At 40.6% G+C, this 22,463-nt stretch overlaps 1 protein-coding gene across 7 annotated transcripts in view; it reads left to right on the top strand.

Annotated features, from left to right (window-relative positions):
* The first annotated feature begins 3,515 nt into the window (after positions 1-3,515).
* Positions 3,516-22,463, top strand: part of PECAM1 (platelet and endothelial cell adhesion molecule 1) — a 28,337-nt gene continuing 9,389 nt past the window's right edge. The window contains exons 1-15 of one of the 7 annotated variants that reach the window (XM_068151074.1): positions 3,516-3,799; positions 3,936-3,962; positions 5,772-6,065; positions 6,967-7,266; positions 7,353-7,622; positions 7,998-8,258; positions 9,208-9,489; positions 10,548-10,829; positions 11,191-11,298; positions 12,128-12,155; positions 12,597-12,667; positions 13,405-13,461; positions 15,718-15,786; positions 18,084-18,143; positions 19,382-19,438. In XM_068151074.1, the coding sequence (XP_068007175.1) occupies positions 3,766-3,799; positions 3,936-3,962; positions 5,772-6,065; positions 6,967-7,266; positions 7,353-7,622; positions 7,998-8,258; positions 9,208-9,489; positions 10,548-10,829; positions 11,191-11,298; positions 12,128-12,155; positions 12,597-12,667; positions 13,405-13,461; positions 15,718-15,786; positions 18,084-18,143; positions 19,382-19,438 (2,200 nt within the window). In that variant the 5' untranslated portion in view covers positions 3,516-3,765. The remainder of the gene's footprint in view (positions 3,800-3,935; positions 3,963-5,771; positions 6,066-6,966; positions 7,267-7,352; positions 7,623-7,997; positions 8,259-9,207; positions 9,490-10,547; positions 10,830-11,190; positions 11,299-12,127; positions 12,156-12,596; positions 12,668-13,404; positions 13,462-15,717; positions 15,787-18,083; positions 18,144-19,381; positions 19,439-22,463) is intronic. The other 6 variants (XM_068151079.1, XM_068151078.1, XM_068151077.1 and 3 more) reach the window with 6 other exon arrangements.

Raw genomic sequence — 22,463 nt, 5'->3', positions numbered from 1 at the left:
CATTATCAGCTTCTGGCTTCCTTCAGGTACTTTATGGACCTAATTTATATTGCCTTTTGCAGGCAGTCGATATCAGTAATCATAGGTTTAATTGTGAAAGAGAGAAGTGAGGGAACTGCCCCTGCTTCACTGTGATGGTCATCTCCCAGCAGATGGTGCCATTGTGAAATGCAATTTATCCTGAGAAGCACAAACTGAGCAATCCTGAGTTTGTGTAAATGACAGGCTTCTGGGAAAAGTGTTAATTTATCTAATGTTCTTTGTAAATATTTGAATTTGAATATTTGAATTCATGCTTTATTCTTCAACAGGGAGGTATAAAGAGACATCAAATAAAATAGAGACCAATGATGCAAATGTCTCACATTCAAGAGCAGATATACCTCCAAAATACTAGTAGAACAAACTCAGTTCATTCCCAGCTCCCCAGGGATTTGTCTAGGCTTGCGAAAACAGCAGCATTTGTTATAATGCTGTTATCTGAGTGTACTGGAAACAGGGAGTGATAATAAAGCAAAACAGTTCACAGTTGTAAGGAACCAAAACAATTAAACAATTGTATGTGTTATGCATTTGGGGATTAGAAATCAGAACTGCTTTTCTACCCATGATTTAGTTACTGAAAAGGCTTGTGTTGATTTCAGTGCAGATGGGCACAGTTCTCTGAACTTGTATAAATGTTAACAGATTTAGATGTGCCTCTGTAGCAATTGGCAGGTTTTAAAACCAGTGAATTTATACAAGAAATTGTACAAAGCTTCCCTTATCGGGGTCAAGATTTAATGACCCCAGAATGTTAAGAGAAATGTTTTGTCAGTAAATCAGTGAGGCAGAACTCGAAGACTTTCTGAAGAAAGTGAAACTCCCATTAGGAACTGGATGTTTGAGACAAAGTTTAGGGGCCCCAGAAGATTTCCAGGAGTGTGTGCTCTGTGAGGAAGTCAAATGAGTCCTAAAGACTCGTGCTGCAGTGTGCTCTTTGCTGTCGTGCCAGCCAGCTGGAGAGCAAATGAAAATAAACAGCTGAAGTGTGAATTCCTAACTTCCCCTCCTGTCATAAGACACTGGTTTAAACTACTGGGTTTGCAGAGGGGGAATTTTGAAAATCTTATTCAGCATTTTGTTTTTAGCTAGGAGAATTTCTTTTACCTCTGATTTTAGTCAAAGCTCTGGTCAAATGACAAGAGTTGATGTTTTTTGGGAAATGCCAGATGTAAGCAAGTAGCAGGGGACCCAGCCAGCTGGTCCAGGGATGGTGAATTCCCCAATGAGCATTGTATGAATGTTTAAGGGTCCAGTTCATTGGGCAGCGGGTTAAATGTCACGATTCCTGTAGGTTTCAAAAGGCTTTGTGGCAGTTTGTCACCACTGTGCTGTCTGCTTCAGAAGGTGTATTGCATTTTTGAGGTCAGTGTCCTAGAGACTGAAGGGATACTTTAGATGGTGTATGTTAGCTTACTTATTCAGAAAATCCTATCTTGAGAGAGAGCAGTGAGAGAATGTTAGCAAAACAAGCAGCTGCATTACTGGCACAGGAACCTCACAGTTCAGGTCAATCAGATTTCCAGTTTAACAATGGAAGGTGGTCTCAAGCCATTCTGTTGCATTTGAAATGCTTTTCTCTCAAGTTTCTTGGTATTTTAGCTTAAATTGCTGCAGCTGAATGTAATTCTTGGATTTTGGTCAGTATTAGCCAGGTTTTCCTCTCCAGGGCAATGCTGAGGATTTATCAGGAGTATGATAGACTAATTGGCCTGTGGTATCTTACAGAACCTCCTTCGCTTGGAAGTGATATCTTGCAACAGCCTCAGGTGTTTGCGCCATTAAACCTTACTCCTGACCTAGTTAATCCCCTAAAGTGGCCTTTCCACCTTAGCCTCAAACTAGCCTGGTTCTGAACCCAGCTGTGCTCACTCCCTGTGAAGGATACTGCCCCACACTCACTTTGTCCTTCCTGTGTTGTGGCTATGAGGAAAGCCTTTGTTGCCTGTGGGAAAGACTGCTGAGCTTTGTATGTCCTGGTGAATTCTTTCATGGGAAAAGGGGGAAATCTCCTTCCTTCCTGATTTTTGTTATCAATAGCACAAGTTGATCTACCTTTGTTCTCCACCTGCCACATGCCTACCTCCTCTTTTCCTTTACCTGGCTCTGGAGACCTTTGCTGGCAACCAGCCAGACCATCAGGCTTTTGTTGTTGGTGTGTTTCAAACAGAACAGATTGAGCAGAATAAACACTATTGCTACTTAAACCACCTTACTTCTTAGTCATGAATTTGCCAGCACTCATATGCTGTTCTGTGCTCCCTCCCTGCACATAGCTGGATGGATGCTGGTTCCTATTGCTGATATGTTATTAAACCAGTGAGTGTTACCCCCTGTTTCCTTTTTCAAAATGCCACACTTCAGTGTGTAATACAAGCATTAAAGTACACTTAGAGCCTTAAACTATTATTGGGGGGGGGGGGGAATTACAATTTTCACTTACCCCAGGAGATGAAAACAAAGTATTTCATATAGGCAGTGAAGCTTATGAGAACTGTATGTCATATTTATAGGCTTCTGTGAGTGTATTTAGTATTGTTTTAAGTAGCATTTTAACAAGCCTGGAAAATGTTTCTGGGAGGAAAGGAGAGCACTGACTCAGTCTACAAAGGAAAGAAACTAAGGGATTGAAAGTTTGGCACTTGATTTTTAGGAATAACTGAATTGCTACTTAGGGAGTTCTGGGGCACACAACTGAAAAACATTTTTTGAAAGACATGATTTCAACTCAATTATCAAGTCTATAGACTGAGTTAGTCTTAGGACTCAAGTGGATTGATTTAAATCTGATTTAAAAGAGGACTAGCAAACTGAAAAAAGAAATACACTGAATAACTGAGAGGTCCTAACACTGAATTGCTAAAGGAATTTTTTTCTGGGAAAATGAAATTCCTGCTTGATTTGGTGCCACTTTTGCAGTGGCAGATTATTGAGGATTAAAATCACATTCATGCAAAAAGAAAATGGCTGTTGAGAATAGGCCGTGTGGGGTTTAAGTTTTATGATTGTGCATGCTTTGCACTGTCCTGACTACATCAAATAAAACCTTGTGCAGCCCCATGGTTTTGACATACGAGGAGACATCCAACATTCCAGTCTGATGCAACAGGAGCTATGATTTCTGAGGTAACTTGAATTTATTGTGCACCCCACAATAAAGCTGTTCTTTGCCACAGCAAAGGTGAGAGACCTAGAAATGGAGGTAAAGGGGAAAAAATTAGTAATTACGTACACATGTGCTCTGAAAGAGTTTCCATGTCAGGGTGAAGGGAAATATTTGCAGAGGTCAAACAACAAAGGTAATTTGTGTTCATAAATGGTTAATTGTGACTTAAAAATAGCCAAATTGACAGGAACTGCAGGATAAATGTCATTGGAACTTCTTGTTTTTTTGAATACACCTTAAGAAATTAAACAAAGCAATTGCATTTGGTGGCGCCCTCAGGAAAAGTCCAGTCACTTCCTGAACAGTAATCTGCCTGTGAGCAGCAGATAGATTCTCATTGTTCGCCATTTCCAGTTTCCAGTAATGGGAACGATTACTTGATCGAGCCAGTTGCTGTTGAAGATCTGGGAAAACTTACAGATTTTAAGGGCAAAATTGTATCTGTTTCCATAAAACAACAGAAAAAGGCATACCCTGGTTTTGGTACCTGGAGGCATCACCTCTGATGATGAATATTGTTTTATTTTGGAATTAAGTGTCTGTTCTTCAGGAACGAGATGTATCTTGCTCTTCTGGTGATTTTCTTGCAGTGTAAGTCTGGTAACGAAGTGTCTGGCTGGATGTGTACAGCTCTGGTTTGTTTGGGGGTTGTTTGCCATTGCTGTCTCCATAACCTTGGAAAATAAGATTTATTTCTTTTTTTTTTTTTTTTTTTTCCTTCCCCCAGGTTCTGAACTTTCTGCTCAGGAGAGAGGTAGGTGATGGTAGGGTTTTTTTCACACACAGATTAAAAACAAGTAATTTAACTAATTCTTTGGTGGTTGGTGTGCATCTGTAACAGAACTTAGGCGGATTGGCTGTACTGTAGCTCAGTATGAAATTTGGCCATGTCAAAAAATGAAGTTACTACTTGGTGGTGTTTCTTGGTGTAGTGTTTAAATGAGAGATACACTGCTTACACTTTGCTAAGTGTTTCAGTGAAATCCTTCCTGGAACAGTTTGCTTTACTGAGGGATACATGAGAAGAAACTGGAGAGGAAATTTAGTTCCTAGAGTTTTGGTTTAGTCTTAAAAAAAGGCGCTCTCGCATGCCCACAAGGAAGGAGGCAGGATGACATGATAAAATATAATTAAGGGTGCTTTCCCATGCTCTTTTTCCTGTGAAAGAAAAGACAATGTCTGAGCAGAGGCGAGAACTCATGTTGTGAAAGGAATGCCTTTACTTTTTGCACCATCTTGCTGACTTCTAGCATGTACACTCCTTTTTTTCTCCCGTCACTAGGGAGAAATATTTGCCTCTTGTCATGTAGAATGTTCACATGCAAAAACATTTACAAGTTTTGCATTGGTTTTATGCCGCAAACTAGCAAGGACTTTATTTATAAATAGCTAGTAAGACTGCATGGTGAGGGACATGTTGCAGGGAAGCTTTTCTAGCAGCAATTTCTAATACAAGTCCTAGCCCAAATGGGCATACCCAAAAACTTTAAGTTCTAAAGGAAGGGAAAATGAACGAACTCCTACATCTTTCTTTATCCTCATTCTTCTAGTTGTATGAACAAAAATGTTCATTATGCCAGGACTCTTAATAATTATAAAATATTAAGCTCTGCGTTATTTGTCCTTGCTTTGGTTACAAACACAGAAGCACTACATACATGTGAACACTATTAGAAACTTTACTTCTTAAAGTGCTTATCAATCTTTAATTTCTTTTCATAGGAATATTGCATTCAGTTTAATTTTTCAGGGATGAACATATCTGAATTATAAATTAATTGAAAGCTTTGCTTCTGCATATGATTCTGTATTTGAATTATTCATGCTGTGATTGCTAAGGACCCTTGAGAGTGCGATTGCTGGACTGCCAGCAACGTAAAGCTGGGCAGGTAGATGTTTGTTTGCAGGTCTTGAACCCAAGTATCTTATGTATGATTTAATTATCCTAAACTAGAGCTTTTAACATTATCTCAGGCTTGTGAATTACATGTTAAAAGAGGAGCTTGTTGGATGACAGAATCCTAACCTTACATTAAGATTAAAAAAAGCCAAACAAACAAGGGTAACTCCAGGAATTTCTGCAAATTTGGGCTGAATTGGCTTGGGGTATAGTAGAAATGCAAGCAGGGGTTTACTGCCAATTTTCAGTTTAATCAGACAAATATAAATACCAAATTTTGTTTGTATCCTGACAATTAAAGATAACAAACCATAAGGAAAACAAAGAAATAGCTGCAAACCTACTCCAGTGTCCACTGTGTTTTCTAGGGAACTTGGTAGAATTGGCCATGAGCATGGCCAGATGAGTGGTTCTCAGGCCTAGGTGAGCAGTGTGTGCTGTGACAGTCAGTAGCTGCCTCTAATGTATCTGTGCAGTGGATGGTGAAGTTGCTACCACTGTCAACATTTCTGAGATCTGACCTGAAAGATGCTAACACTTGCTGCTAGGGTAAAAGGAATAATTTTTTTTGTGATTAAAATGTAGCAGCTTGAGGATTATGTTGAACTAACTGAAAATAAATATAACTCTTTTTCTGTTTTGTTTTTCCTTCTTTCCATCAAGTTTTTACTTTCAATTCAGTTGAAATCCAGGTTAAGCCCTCTGTCAAAGCAAAGAATGGAGCTCCTATGTCAATTATCTGCCACGCTGATATTAGCAAAAGTACTGATTTCCAGCTGAAACATAACTTTACAATATTTAAGAATGGCAAGCTGGTGTTCATGACTGTAACAGACAAAGGAGATGCACAGTATGATATACCTGCAACTAGATCCTCAGATACAGGAGATTATGAGTGCACCGTGGAAGCAGGCAGAAAGACAAAATCCAGTAACTCCTTGCACATTCGGGTGACAGGTGAGTGTTCCTTCAAACTGCACTTTCCTAAGACACAAAAAGAGAACAACCTTCCAGGGGCAGTGATAACAGTCACTGCCAAATAGGATATCTTGCAAAGTGTTCTTTCCCCCTACACATCACAGTACTTTATGTGAGTTTAACACTAAATATTCACATCAAGGCACAGAAATGGCAGATCAGTGATAGGAATACAATCTGTGCCTCCTGTGCCACCAGTTGTAACGTCCTGAGCCTCTGTTCCCCAGGCTGGAGGAAAGCTTGTGCCTGTAGATCGTAAACATGGGGTGGGGTCATGTGTGCAGGCAGATCACTGGAAAAGCTGGAGATAATGGTTAGAGATTCTCACCTTGTGACAGCCATTGCTAAAGCTGGGATCAGCTGTGGACTACTTCTGCAGACAATGTTACATCAGTCTTGATGAGAAGAGAGGCCACCTCTGTTTATACTCTTTCTAGCTGTCTGCTCTTGACTCCAAGTGACTTTTTTCCCCTTGGAAAAGCAGCTTGGAAAGAATTTGTTCGGGATTTAATAGTTTCAGGGTTGTGCAGGGTCTGTAATTTTTCTTCAGAGGCCTGCACCTCCAGGTACAGAAGTTGGGATGGTACTTAGTTTCTTCACTTGTTTGTTTCTGAGTGGCAATAGGAAACACTGAGAAGAAAGTGGTCTTACCTTCAAACAGCAAGTTTCATACTTCACACATTGCATTAGATTTCATTACCCTCTTGGGGGATGTTTTATTCTTCTGAAGATGCCTTGGCCTGCACCCACACATCAAAGGAATTATCTTCAAAAGCTCAGTTCTTGCAAATTATTTGTATCTGCTGCCATAGTCACCAGAGACAGTGTTTATTTTAGGATTATGCAATGTTCTATGAATCTTCTTGTCTTCTGTTCTAAGGAATGACCAAACCAATCCTGACTGCTGAGAAAAAAGAAGTTTTAGAGGGTGAAGTTGTGAAATTACGTTGTGAGCTGCCAGAAGAAGAACCTCCTTTACATTTCTTTTTCCAGAAGATAAAGATGAACTCAACGCCCAAGGAAAAACATGTGTTTGAGGCACGCAGAAATTTTTCTGTGGTGGAGTTTTCTGTTGAAGAGGGAGATAATATTTTACAATTTGTTTGCTTTGGTGGGAGATATGTAAACTTCGAATTGGAAAAGTCAGAACACAGCAACAAGACACTTGTTACAGTTAGGGGTAAGCCGCTTAACTTTTCTTTTTACGTTGCTTTGCTCACTGTAATTAAAAAGTTGCATCCTGAGTATGTGTGTATTCTCTTGCAGAACCATTTATAAAGCCTACTCTGAGTGCCAGACCTTCAAGTAATATTACAGAAGGAGACAGAATACAGTTTGAATGCTCGACAGTGGTGGCTCGGATGCGTGACATTGAAATCATACTCCAGAAAAACAGAACGATCCTGAAGAGTGTACGAGATGAGAAACATCTGAAATACTCCACTGTAGCTACTTTAGAGGACAGTGGTGAATACCTGTGTAAGGTGGAGCAAGGGAGAGCATCTAAAACCAACAAACTGAATGTTGTTGTGTCAGGTAACACTTCTGTTTATCTTAGATTTTACTCAGTGGATTATTATTTAAATTGGGTAGAATTCAGGCTCCAAGCATAACTTTCAGATGCAAGTGTAAGTTAAGGGCTATTTAGGTTAGATTTGAGGGTTCTGATTTTCACATGCCAGTACATTTCAACTAAAGTCATACTGTCAAATAAGACACATGAGAAGTGGTTTCAAGTGATTGCTACATTTCTCTTTCCCCTGAAAAGATGATTTTATTAAAATAGCATCATCATGTACTCCCCTTTGATTGTCAACTTTCAGTACGTCCTTCATTCTGGATACTTGGAGATAGGCAGTCCTATTCTTTTAGGCTCAATTTGAATTATTTTTTTCTCTCTTTCTATTGCAGAGTTGTTCCCCAAGCCAATATTAATTGCTTCCATGAAGAACCTGGATGAAAACAAAGAACTCGCCCTCAGCTGCAGCATCAATGGCTTTCGCAAAGCTAACTTCTCTGTGTTCCGCAAAAATTCAGATGGAGACATCTGGCTGAAAAATTCTAGAAACTTAACAATGAGAGTTAGTGTGAATGATACTGGATCCTATTTCTGTAAAGCTGAAGTAAAAGGAATAGTCAAGGAGAGCAAACCTGTAGGGATTAATGTTTTTGGTGAGTTGATACAGAGGCCTAGAACGCAGTGGTGGGGAGAGAAAATCAAGACCATAAGCTTATGAAAAGCACATCTGTTCACAGTCAGTCTCTAGTCCCTGAACTAGCAGAGTGTCTGTTAGTTCTTGCAGTGTTAGTTTGTGAGATGTGCTCATCATCTTTAGCTGTAGAGGACTTGTCCTGTTGTGATCTAATCAAGTCAGACTTTTCCAGGGCTGGCCCTAGGAGAAGGGAGTCGTGTCTTCCTTCTGTCCCCTTGTTTCTGCTAGGTGCCAAATAAACTCCAATTCGTTACCATTTGCAGGAGCTCTAAGTGTTCTGCAAACCTTTCACTCATCAGCTTGATGAGAAACTGTCAGTATCTGCCTTGAAGCCCTCTCCCTGACCCTCCAGGCAGAAAGCCATGAGAGCCAGAAGTCATCTGGAAAAGCCAAGTTTTTTGCTATAAATACAACCCCCTCACCAGCACACTAATTACAAGCACTTTAGTTTCCTTGCGTCTCATGGAACAAGCACAGTTGGTTTTCAGGTCTGCAAAGGGAGATTAACTGTGCTGCAGAAAAAGATCCCTGCCTGGGTGCTGCAGGATCCATCTCAGGTCATACATGCATTGGTACTTGCATGAATTTTTGCTCTACAGACTTTCTCCTTGGATCAGAGCTAGTTCTGGAGTTTGGGTTATCCACAGCTGTGTCACTGATCCTTTGTTCTCCTTTGCACTCTCCTTGTGTGCTATTTTATTCATGGTCACATATGGTTTGTTATTTTTGATTTTGTTTTGCTCCAGTCACCCTCTGCTTCCATCCTGTCAATGAGGAAATGCTCCTGAATGCAGGCTGTGTGTACCAGAGACCCAAATATTGTATATTTGTTTTCTGCTAAATCATGTTCTACCTTTCAGCCTTATGCAGTGCAATTTTCAATACTTTGTTCTTTTCTTCCCTCTTAGCTCCGGTCTCCAAGCCAACTCTTTCTGTTGTTGGTGGTTTACCTGAGGTGGTGCTGGGGAAGACTCTGCAGTTAATCTGTCGCTCGGCCACGGGAACACCGCCAATAACATTCACGTTCTACAAAGGAAGCGAAATTAAGGCAACAGTAATTAATGACACATATGCTACCTTCTTGGATGAAAATATTAGGCAAGACGACAAAAGAGGATACAAGTGTGAAGCTAAAAACAATCACAGCAGCGGCATGAAAACTAGCAATATTCTGAATGTCACAGTGATAGGTAAGTCTGTTTGGTTCTTCTTGCCATAGCTTGGGTTTTGGAACTCTAGCAGCCAGTGATGGACTAAGCAAAGTGGATGTCCAATGTTTATAAATCTTTTTACTCACCTGAATGAAAAATAGTTGAGAAAATTGTACCACAGACTATTTTTCACTAAAGTAAAAACCTCGATAGGAATCCTAATGAAGTTAACTACAACTGCGTTTACTTCAATGTTAAAACAAGATCTGGCCTGAGATCTTAGAGATGCTGTTTTATTAACAGCATTTTAAAGCTTAAGACCAGATCCTTTTTTTTTTTTCCTGTTTGATTTTTGAAGGACTGAATTAAATTTCTATATGGTGTTGGAGCCTGTGATTTTACTCACTAAGATAGCTGAGTTAGCTAGATTCCTGCTTAAAGGTGTAAATCTGCACTTTTAATAATCCTTCTGAACACCTCTGTTGTTAGTTGCAGTTTCCAGAAGCTGCAGTTGCTAAGTAGCTCTGAAAGTCAGTCTATTATTACACCTTATTAGCAGCTAGGAGTTCCTGTACATGAGCAAGGTCTCTGATCTACAAATATGTGTGAAATAGAATGGGAAAGTTCTTCTGCCCATGAGGGAGGTTGGTAGTTCAAGCTTTCAAAAGATGAGTTGGAAGTCCACAGAAAAAAGTGTGATGTTTCATATGTGCTGGGAATCTTAGCAGCCCTTCAGGAAGGGATATGCAAGTGAGAAGGCTGTGGTTTGCAAGTGTGCTATTGGCAGATATGGAAAGAAACCAAAGGCCAGTGTCAGAACTAATAAATCTCTGAGGCATGTGTGTGAGCCTTTGCCTGTTATTACCTGTGTATGGGAGCATCTTGTCTTTCTAGGACCTTTTAAGCAGTATGTTGTGTTTCTGTAGATTTGTTTGGTGTACTCGGAGCAGGTGGAAGTGAGGTTTCATGTGACAGATGCTAGTTTAGATCTTACTGATTCAAAGGTTTGTCTGAAGAAGGTCTTAAATCTGCATCCTGCTTCCTATCTAAAACAAACAGACCTTTTATGACTAACATATTGGTGTCTTCCTCGGTAGTACCAATCAGAAATGCCAGCTTGGGCAGTTTTCCGTATGGAGAAGTGGAAGATGGCAGTGAGACTGCTTTTCTCTGCTCTGTGAAAGAAGGATCTTGGCCAATCCACTTCAGGATTTTTCGAAAAAGTGATCATGAAGTTCTTCTGTTTGAGAAGAGTGAGAATGCAGACAGAGTCATGTGGCGCAAGGAAGCGATGAGCAGGCAGGACACAGGGACCTATTACTGCATGGCTTCCAATCGAGCTAACGTGGATGTGAAAAGCCAGCCCATAACCATCAGCGGTAAGCTAATGTCTGTGATAAGCTGCATGCTATGTCATCATGACAGCTGAGGTCATATTTTCTGGGGTGTTACTAAGTGTAACTTCCTTGTTTTTGTTCCACTGTTGTTAGATGTTAAACAGATCTGTTTATAAGCAAAGATTGTCTGACTTACATAGAAAAATTTAAGGGATGCTTAAAGAGCCAAAGGAGCCAGAAGGCAGCCAAATGCAGCTTGGTGTACTGAGCAGAGGCTCACTAGTGAACTTAGCATGCATGTCTCTTTAAACCTCAGTGTGTAAGAAGGCCAGGAACTGCAGAAGTTGGAGATGGTGTTCTGCCACTGTACCTTCTCTCTGAAACATGTCCTTCTTATTTCCAGTCATTTTAGCATCATGGCAGAAAGGCATCATCGCTGCATTTGTCCTGCTCCCTCTGGCTGGAGCAGCAGCACTCACTCTCTGGTGGTTCTTGTGCAAGAAGAAAAAGGGTAATGAATGCTTCCCTCCTGTTCGTGTGGTGACAAATGTATTACAGCTAAACATGCTTGTGGGGGTGAGGCTTCAAGAGATGACAAAGCACAATTAAAAAACACCTGAAGATCTACTAAAAACTGCCAGGTGGCCCAAATTAAGGCACAAGTGTGCTGAAATGTGTTGGGCAGAATGGGAGCATGTAATTAATGGTGCTGGGAAGGCACTAGTGAAGCAAAGGTTATTTGGGATAGGCCAGAACTGCACTCACCTGATGCAGTCCTAGGTCTGGAAAGTAGATGCAATGCAGAGGCAGAGAGGGCCTAAGGAGTTTTTTTTTCCCTTATAGAGCTGTGACAATTTGATTTGGGGTCCCAGCTCAGGTATAGCTGGGGAGCTTCTCTAGGCCTCATGAAACAAATTTGAGATTATTAGGGTTGGTTTTTTTTTCTCCCAATGCTGTAATCCAATTTCACTGAGGGATTTGTGTTTATGATGATGATGCTCTTTCAGATCTTGTTCTTTCAGAAAATAAGTACATCTGGTTTATCCTGTGATGTCCAGTACATTGCAAAGTACTGGAGAAAGCGTGGAGTATCTGGATTCCCAGACTGCTTAAATTGGTCAGGCTAAAGCCTGGGGTTGGGGGATTTTAGGTTCTATATGAAGGAGACCCTTGAGGGGTAATAAACAGGAAATAAACCACTAGGTAATAAATTTTGTGATAGCCAAGAGAAATTATTGAGACTTGGGTAGATAATCCCTGTCTTTTTGGTTTAATTTTTACTTTTAAATCCTTTTACTTGTGCAATCTATTAATAGATTATTTTCTTTTTCTCTGTTAAGCTAAAGGACCATCTCTGGAGATGTCTGGGTAAGTTGTCTTGCTTTATAGTAATGAAGAAGTATTTCTGTTTAAAGGACAGGAGGCCTTTCATCATCTAAGTTACTGTGGCACACACCTGCAGACGGTTGTGCTTCATGTACCACCTGCTAACACAACAATAAGATGAGGAAATACTCTAAAAATAGAAAAAAGCTGGAGGGAAGGCCAGCTAAGAAAAAGAGAAAAATGTCAGGCCTGCATTTGAAAGCATTAGGATATAGAATTAAAAACACCTAGGTCTTAAAGACTAACGCAAGAGGGAACATTTTTTACCTTGAAGTTTCTTCATGTTATTTTTAAAGATAAAGCAAAATTTTCATTAGCTTCAGTAGCTGAGAATGTGGCAGTCAGCACAGACAGTGACTGATCTTTGCATCTCTCATGTTGTTTTTATTGACTGACATCAACTTCTATTGGTTTGCTTTCAAGTTCTGCCTTGGCTACAAATTTGACAAGTGAAAAACTGACAAGACAGCACAATGATGGAGACTACTATTCAGGTAGGATACTTCATTTCAAGGCTGTTAGTGAATTTGCTTAATTAAACATTTATTTAAATCCTTAAGACTTGCATTGATGTTGTTTGGATAGGGCCCAGAGTTTTGGGAATGCAGAGGAATAACATTCTCCCAAGTGTTTTCTACCATTCGTCTGTGCACAGCTTTTCATGAGCGTGTCCTGCACAAAGATTGGTTTATGAGTCTGCTCAGATCCTTCTCCCAGGCAATCAGTTTGCAATACTGCAGGTGGAGAGATCATGGTAGAACAAAAATTACCTTCTGGTTTTGACACAGCTGCATGAAAATTATTTTACATAGGAAGTTTGAGTTCTGGCCCAAGGTCCTGTGATGTGGCCACACTGTAGCAATGTTAACTGTGCATGACAGGGCACCTTTCTTTCCAGGATCTCAATGCACTGTACAAGGACAGGTGGATATGTTGCTTAGACTACCTAACATACAGCTATAGCTGTATAACAAAGTTATGCCTTGGGTGGTTTTTATCTGGTCATTTTAAAACCCATGGTTGGTTTTGTTTGTTTAGGTTTTTTTTTTTCATTTGTTACATAAATGTCTTAGGTATGAATCTAAAAGTAGAATTTTCTCTATAATGCCAATAGGAGTTGGAGCTATGTAACTATGTAAGTTTCACAGTGCTGTGAAATACTGTGAAACTCATTTGTTTGATTTGCTGTGCTAAGTATTTTTTCAGCTCAGCTTTTGCTTTACTATTTCAGGGTCAGGTTACATTGAAGACAGTGAAAATCACATGAAATCAACAGATGAGAGCAAAGGTAACTTCTTATTTAACTAATAGATTTTAGCACTATTTCATGATTGAAAGTTGTGGTGTTTTCTAGTGGCAATCAGGATGTGATAGGTCCAGTCCTTTCCTTGTTCTCTTTGATAGTGGGATGACTCTTTGCTTTGCCGAGGTTGGTTCTTTTTCCTTCTGTGCAAAATGGCAGGATCCATTTAGCAACTGCATTATGAAGGGTAGTTAGCTGTGCTGGATTCTAGGCCATCTAATGAAGGATGGTATCAAAGTACAACTTGGACTCAAAATTTTATGTTCTATATTCTACAAATATTCAGGGATTCTTAAAGAACAAATTTTCTGCAAACTTCTCCTTCCTTACCTTCTCTTTCCTTTCCTCATTTCTGCAGATCTTGAAATATTTAAGCATTAAACCTCTGGAATCTGAATGAAATAACTGGCCCAATACCTTGAGACACCATGTGGGTTATTCTTTAAATCATGTCACCATCTGGCACATTGTATTCCTGGTGTTTTTAAGATATTTAACCCAAGAACAGTACTTAGAGGTGTGGGTACTGCCATCTGAAAGCATACATTGTCCCATCTATTTTGGGTCAATATGAAAGTATTCTCATGGCTTAGACACAATTTCTCATGTCTTACAGTACATTTTGACTTGGTTGTCAATTGGACCATGAGTTGCAGGATGGCTGGGAAGGCATCTGGTGTAATTAAAAATAATACAGAGCATGGAACTGAATTCCTGTATAAACCTATATGCAGCATAGGTGGCAGAAATTTCTAATTGATAATTCTTTGATGCAATTCTGAGTGTGCAGGGCAGCACTATGCCACAAAAGCAAGAGAAAGGTGCTGCACTAAGTTAATTTCACAGGAAAACTTGGAAAAAAGCTTTGAAAACTGGCTCAATGACTCTTGGTTTTCCATTGTATCCTACCTGTTTCAGATGAAATGTGCCCAGCTTTAATAATCTGCATCTGTGTCAGAAATAAATGGGTTCACTTCTTACCTACTATGGACTGGGCGGCTTCATCAAAACCAACTGGGCTATTGGAGATCTCTCAGCCAGATGTGCAAAAAAAGTTTGTTATTCACATACTCTAAAGATAACATTTTCTATTCTGCATTTGTGTGGCAATAGCTTTTACTTCAGCAAGGAAAAGGAAAGAGCTTATATTAGGTGCATGGAAATTGTTCCTTTGTGGCCTGAATAACTCAAACTAAAACTAGAGAAACATTCTCATGCAGTGCACAGGAGCATAAGGCTGTGGTGATCATTAGTCACTGCTGCTGTAGGAAGCTTGTAATTTGAAATTTGATACTAATGTGCCACCTTAAACACTCTGTTTGGGGCTTTTTCAACTTATTTTTTTCTTCTCTCATCAGTACTGTTGGAAGGTAGCTCCAAAATTTTGCTCTTCTAATCATTAGATCTTCCTCTAATTGCTGTCCTAAAATAGCCATAAGCAGTTATGCAAGATTGGATGACTGCTATGGGTCCTTCCAGCTTCTACAGGAAATCTAATAGAAAACCATTTCCACCTCAAGGAAAAGACAGAGTAGAAAGGAAAAGCTGTTTCTTGTGTCTGTTGCATCCAGGTAGCCAGTGCTTGCCAGCCAATAGTCTTGGTATATCAGGTGTCTGATTTACAGTATTAGTAAATCCAGGCTTTCTGTGGGCACTGTGGCAGAGAAGCCTTTTGAGGAGGAAGGTGGATTGCCCTTATAGATGTTCTAAGGAGAGGTTGAAGGATAACAGAAAAGTGCTAAAGTTGCTTATTGGCAAAGAGGTAATATGGGAGGCCCTGAAAGACTTTGAGAAGGCTTCAAACGTGAGGATGGTGGAGAATGGGAAGTGTCTCTGCCATAGCAGCCGTAGACAAGGAGGAGAAAGTAACACCAGGGAGGGAGAGAGAAGAGAGAAGACCTGGAGCAGGAATATGGGGAAATCTCAGACAATTCCCTGCTCCATCTGTGTGGTGCCACTTTTGAAGGTGTTAAATAGAAAATAATTTTTTAGGCATAATTTGCATGCCCCACGGTTTCAGAAGTCTGGCTTGAGTTGTTCTACTTCCTTTCAGGCCAAGATGACCCTTAGCAATGGGCTGGCTCTTAGCAGAGTAACTCAGAGCTGCCATAAACGGGGCCTGATCCCGCACCTATCAATGAGGCCTTGTCCATTAATTTCAGTGGCACCAAGATCAGGCCCACAGCTCAAATGAAGCATGCAGTTCTACAAAGAAACATCTTCTTGATATTTTTGGGGCAGGACCTGACCTTGAGAGTGCTGAGGTGGAGTACACTGAAGTCGAAGTATCAACGCTTGACCCTCACAGAGGTAATAAACTCTCTGGCCTCTATGGTTATGTTTTGGGAGCAAGTCTGGGCAGGTTGCTGCTCCCTGACACTGGTTTCATATTGGCACCTGTGAATGTAAGAGCAGGTTGTGCTTTCTTGGTATGACAGTTTCATGCCAGTAACTCCCCATAACTTAGATAATGCTGTGATCACCACGCTGTTAATTGCAGCCCCTCTTCCCCTCTGGGATCCTCTCATGTGTTTGCCTGTCCCATCCACATGAAGTCTGTGCTGAGCAGGGCTCCTTGCTGGAGCTGAGACTCTGAGCAGGACACAGCCAGCTGTGAATCGTTGTCTGACAGAGTCCAAATTTCTCTGAGAGCCATTTGAACTTAGCCACAGGGAAGGGTAATGCAGAGAACAGAACACAGTGGAATTTCCTCCTTTAGAAAGGAACTGGTTGAAGGGTCAAAGCTGTAATTCTCTTGTGATAGAGAGGGAAGAGAGACCAGCATAGGCTTAGTCTCTCAGTCTGGAGAGGCCCGGAGATCATCCTGAGTTTTGCAGCACATTAAACAGAAAAATGAGAATATTGATGACCAGGTAACATTGGTCTTCTACCTGTAGTTCTGTAGTAACAGTAACCAGACCTCATGGCATGAGGCTGTGGTACATCTCTCTGCAACTGTGGAGGAGAAACATCACTGAAATTTATTCTCAACACGCAAATACACTCTCCAAAAATTGCGTCACCTGGGGAACTGTGTTATCATTGTGCCCTTCTGGTGAAAGTTGGGAAATCTTTCAGAATACAACAAAAAGCTTCAAGTAGCTAAGAGTGAATAAACCCCATGAGAGACATCTGTGCCACACTCTAGCTTCTGTGCTTCAGCAGAAAGAGAAGCAAACTGAGGAAGAGATGGATAGATTTGCTTTTTCCTGGTAGGAAGGACCCCTCACTTCTTTCAGAGACCAAAGACGTGATTGTTTAGGTAGCAGTACAGATGTTTGGGCAAAAGTGCTCACTCTTGAGATCTGGCAGCAAAGCTCTCCCAGAACAGCCAGTCCTCCTATTCTGTCTCTGTTTTCACTTGCTGTGTCATTCAGCAGTTTTCCCTGTGCTCTAAGCATGCTGTTTGTCCACCTCTGCAAAATTCTGCACTGAGCTACCACAGTTGCTGTGCTTGTTTTCAGAACAGGGCCAACACTTTTAATCGTTCCAACTGTTTCTGAGCATCTGCCACACAACACAATGGTGTAGAGTGATCAAGATGCTAGTGCACAACTATTGAAGTTAAAAACCCTGTGAAATGCAAGGTCAGCATCACTTTGGGGTAATCATAGTGGAATGTTAGTTTGATATTTAAAGAGGTGGTAATTCTAGAGAACTAGTAAATTGGACACTAACAGAGACCACATGTTTGGCAAAAATATGGTGCTTATCTTTCCTAAAGCTTAGTTGTGCAAAAAGATGGCAAAGTGCTGGGATTAACAATAAAGGCTCTAAATGAAAAACCAAGGGCAGTGCTACCAGTAGGATCAGGAAAGCAAGAAGGGAGAAACTGCAAATCAGGGCTGAGTAAGATCATGCTCCTTCTTTTATTTTTATAGCTGGTTAGTTATCTGCAGGGTGGCAACATTAAAAAGCTGGTGGGAACAAAATGCCAAATCATCCAAGCAATTTCTCCTAGCACACTTTATTTTTTCAGTGCTGAGATAACTTTTGGAAGATTAACAAAGAAAAAACCAAGGGCCATGTTTTTAAATCACAATGTAGTGAAATTGGTCTGAAAAACAAAAAAAAAGAAAGAAAAAGGCAAGCTCAGGAAATGCCTCCCACCAAGTCTTTCCACATAGTCAACAGGAGTACATTTAGGATTGTAATCTGCTAAAAAAAAAAGTGTTCCAGACAAAATGAGCTACCTCTCATTAAAATTCTGAGGAGATTACTTCTTACTTTGCTGCCAACTGAATTGATCGTTTAAGCAACAGACCATAAGCATATGAAACATGCTTCAGGATCTTAAGAGTATTTTGCAAAGAAAAGTTCCTGCCAAAATTGCAAGTTTGAAAGCTGTGATTAGGCACTCCCTGAAGCGTGACTCCTGCTGTTGCTGGAATTAATAGCAGTTCTGCAACTCAATTCTTGTGTGTTAGGTCTCAGCGTTTAAAGGATGCTTAAGAGAAGTTTAAAAAATGAGATTAGTTTTGGGAAATCAGAATGTGGTGCCTGAGACACCTGTTCTTCAGAGCAGTGCAGAGCTGGAACAGGCCTGATACTGAGTTTGACTGCAGATCAGTATGGCTGAATTCTTTACATGCTTTTTTTTTTTGTAGCTAAAGTACAGGACTCTGCACCCAGAAACGTGAATTTTCTTTCCAGTTTCATGCAGAGAGGTAACAACCTTCTTTTTTTTTTTTAACTAGAAAAATCTAACTTCTTGGTTTATTAAAGATCCACAGAAATTGGAGGTGATACAGAATTCTGAGGTTTTCTGAGAGACTGAGTTTAACTAAGAGGAATGGAGTCCTTGAACAGCAGGCCTCTAGACTCTGCCTGCACAAAGAAAGTAATTTTAAATGCACAGAGTTCTGGAGCATTTTGCTTTCTTTTGGTTGTGCAGGGATTCTTAATTATCCTAATCACCTACCAGCCAGAACTGTGTTTACACTAACCATAGAGAAACTGAGTTCTTGCTCTTTTCAGGCCTTTAGGTAAGACTCTGCCCCTTCCCTTCTTGCGTAAGTTCCTGGTTTGGTGTCAAAACTCTGTGGATAAGTTTTCACAGACGCCAGACAGCAAAAAAAGAAGAGATTTTTGCTTTCCATCTCGTTCAAGAGCAGAAGTTTACCTAAAACTTCAGGGCCTGAAAAGTATCTAAGACTAACATTGCATTTGTATCCAAGCTGTGTCCTTGGAGGCACAAATCTTCTGCCTGCTTTTTGTCCTTGCTTTCTGTCCTTCCACAAGCCTTCTTAGCCTTCACTCCTGTTATGTCCACCTGCCCTCAGTGCACTTTTGGAAGAGTCCACCACACAGAGGGACTGAGAGGACATCTTTCCTAGATAGCACCCAAATAGAAGCTATGTAGTATGCAAACCCGGTCTTCTGAGACAGTTCACAAAGAACAGAAAATCAGGTTATTTTTGTGCCCATAAGATTTAATCAGGCTAGTTGCCAAAAGTGGATGTAGGTAGTCTTGCAAATGATCTCCTCAGGTCTGGGATCCCTAAATCCATAGAACAAATTGAGGGAGCTCTCCAAAGTGATCCAGAGAAGCTCTTCTCTAGAGGTAGATGTCTCTGTAAAATTAAAGTAGTCTCAATTTAAGTTGAGGGAGTTATTAGAATGTTAAAGGCAAATTTAGAAAGGGAAGCCTATTTTCATTATCATTTTTATAGAGAGGGAGAGCCATCTTCTCAGCACCTTACAGTCTGGCTTTGGGGGAAGGGATGTAGCTGTGTTTTTTGTGGACTCCACAGGCTCATTGCTGCTTATGTAACTACTTCCTCTGAAAGTAAAACAGTGTGTTCTGTTTGTTTAAGGAGCTTTTCATAAGGCAAACAAACAAAAAATAAAACAACAAAACCAAATCCATGAAAAGGAATTGATTCTGTGCCAATACATTTTCCAGCTCCTGTACAGAAGGGGACTGAAACAGTTTATAGTGAAATCAGAAAAGCTAATAATGGTAAGTAAGCTAGTGAAAAATTAAACACATAAAGGAAGCATTTGTGCAGAGATTAGGGATAAATTTGTGCCTGAACAGTTTAGAAGATAAGTGCCATAGAAAGTGATTCAAGTCATATAGGAACATACTGAAGGGCAAGTACAAAATCACAGGTGGTGATAAATTGTATGACACCTTGCTGGTTTCTCATAAACCCATGATATTTAATGCAGTGAGATGAATATTTGTAACATCTGCTCCATCAGCCCATTGACACTGTACTGGCTGAGTAGTTTGGCCATACCGCTGGATCTGAATCTGGAACTGAACGTGCCCTGTTGGGGATTAGGATGCTATGTTGTGCTATCTCAAACTGCTCAGGAACAACACTTTCCCTCTTAGCCATGTGTTGGAAAATACCACCCCCCAGCAAACATTTATAAAGCCTTCAACAACAGACTTTAAAAACCTTTAAAGAAATGTGATCACTTAGGAGGGTGAGTTGTTTGTTTTAAACACTATAAAAACCCAATCTGCCTGAGGTTGCATGTGCCAGTCACTGCCCTTCCATCTCCTGTAACACACAGACTTTTGTGTGCAGGCATTAGCAGCTTACTGGCAATTACTGTCTCCAGATGTCCTGGCAGTAATGAGTTCAGAGACAGCAGGTTAAAGGTCTTTCTTCATAATTTGTCAAAGACAAATCAGAAAGGATTTCCTTTCCTCTTTTTGTGTTAGGAAGTCTGGATTTGTTAACATTAGAGTTGTAAACTGTTGAAGGTTTGTCCCCATCCATGTTACCAGCTGGGTTTGATGTGTGCCATTGTTAAGTTTTGATTGTTATATTTCAATTTGCTGTTTTGCTGTTTATTTTGTAAGGGATTCCCCACTGCTCTGACACAGTGTTCTGTTTCTAGGGAATCTTTGATGTGAGGATCTCCAAGCACTTTAGGAAACATTACTTAATTTTTCCCTTGTGAGGACTTATAAGGCAATTTTTATCTCCGTTTTACAGCTGAATAAACGGAGAGATTAGGTCATTTGTTTAAGGCAGTGTGTTTAGAGAGTGACAACACTGGAAACAGAATTTCAGCATCCTCACTCCTGGCTGGGTGCTCAGCCTGTGTGTTGTACTCATTTTTCACAGCCTTTCAGTGAAAAGCAGAATATCCTTTACAGAAAGAACAGGGCTGGGCACTTCACCTGGCAGGATCCTGAGGGAGTACCAGCTCATTTCAGGGCTGAACCCAAAGGCCACCAATTTTCTGCAGTGTTTCCCAGTAAGTGTGAATTGGACCTGGAACAAGCTGCAGAAGCTGACTGTCCAACCCCTCACTTGCTTCCTGCCAAGGTGTGAAGCTGATTATTACACCTTTCACCATCTCTAGTTTTGACACAACAGAAAGGTGTTATGGGCTAGAAGGATACTGTGTGAGTTTGAGTCAGCTCAAGGCTGACACAGCATAGCTGTGATTCAAAGCAATTTGTAAGGCTTGCCATAAAGTGGGAACTGCAATAAAATGAGATCTGATGGAAGGACAGAGCTTAATTAGCCGAATGACTTGCAAACACCCCTTAATCTTGCAGTCCACCTGCGCTCCTATGTACACCGTTCTCCTTTCAGTTATTCTCGGAGGCATAGTAACAGTTTGTTGTTTTAATCCCATCTGCTTTTCCTGACTGACAGACAGGAAAAGTGTTCCAATAGATAAGCAATGCATCACAGAGCTGTGCAGTTGCTGTGGAGAGCTGCCTTGCAGTCTATTCAGTGTAACATTTACTTGGATGTTTGACAGTCTGTGTGATTGCAAGGTGGCAAAGGATAAATGCAGTGGAGGATCCCTAGGAAACAGATCAATCTTCCTGAGTTTTTTAAATGTATTACCATAAGGATGTTAAAGGTCAGTTGTAAAAGATGAAGATTACTGGTGGGTGCAGAAGTTGCTTTACCATAGAATGGCTTAGGTTGGAAGGGACCTTGGAGATCCAACCACCCTGCATGGACAGGGACACCTCTAAACTAGACTCAGTTGCTCAAGGCCTCATCCACCCTTGCCTTCAACACCCTCAGGGAAGAGGCATCCACAACCTCCCTGGGCAGCCTGTTTACCATTATGATCTTCACTGTGTTTGAATAATCTTTGAGATAGTTGAGCAAATGCCCAAGAGCAAAATCTGCTTCAGGAAGTTAATGGTTTAGACAAATGTGTCCTCTGGGGAGATTACTTCGATCTGAGAACTGGCGTCAGCTACACAGTTTGCCAGACTGAACACCTAAGAACACCTAAGACCCATGTAACACTCTGTTATTATTTGTTTGTAGGTAACTATTGTGGTTTGGGTTTGTTTACCTAGAACTGAGTGCTTCATAAGAAATTTTGTCTTCTCAATGAGTTGCTTGTGCACTCCACATATTATGTCCAGTAGAGAGGAAGCTGAAGAGCTGTCAGTAGTTGTTATATATAATGCAATTCTTTGTAACTGAACTAAAATATTTTTCTTCTTCATTTTTTGATGGCACTCAGGGCTGTCCCTGCCTAGGCAGATGCCATGTCAGTAACCAACTTCTCTTGTATTTTGAGTTCTGTAGCTATTGCTTATCCTTACCCCAAGTCATGAACCCGTAGTGTAGATCATGCTCTGACCTTTCCCAAGCCCCAGGCACTTGGCAGCATGCTGAGTATCTGCCATTATTCTTTTTCTTCTTGTCTTCCTGGTACTGACTTCCTTATCTCCAGTTACTATCATTAAATGTCTCCATCACACTGCTGTAAGACTTACCCTATCTGCTCTGCTGTTTTCTTTGTTCTGACCACCAGGCCTAAAGAGGTGCTATGTTAAAGACAGACAGAGACCAACTGTCAAAAGTATATTTCAACCCCCAGAAGACCTGCATATGGTTAGCAACAGGAAAGAAGCAGGTCGTTTATGAAATTCAAATCTAGTCAGGTGTATTTGGATTGAAAGTTCAATAATAGTAGGTAGATAGAGACTGCCAGGCTCTTCAGATGGACACTCGATTTCCTCTGCTAGAGCAGAGGTTTAA

The sequence above is a fragment of the Melanerpes formicivorus genome, unplaced genomic scaffold (genome assembly GCF_026170545.1).
Source record: "Melanerpes formicivorus ecotype bairdi unplaced genomic scaffold, bMelFor1.0.p_v2 SCAF_21, whole genome shotgun sequence".
Taxonomy (NCBI): Eukaryota; Metazoa; Chordata; class Aves; order Piciformes; family Picidae; genus Melanerpes; species Melanerpes formicivorus.
This window is presented reverse-complemented; position numbering and strand designations above follow the sequence as displayed.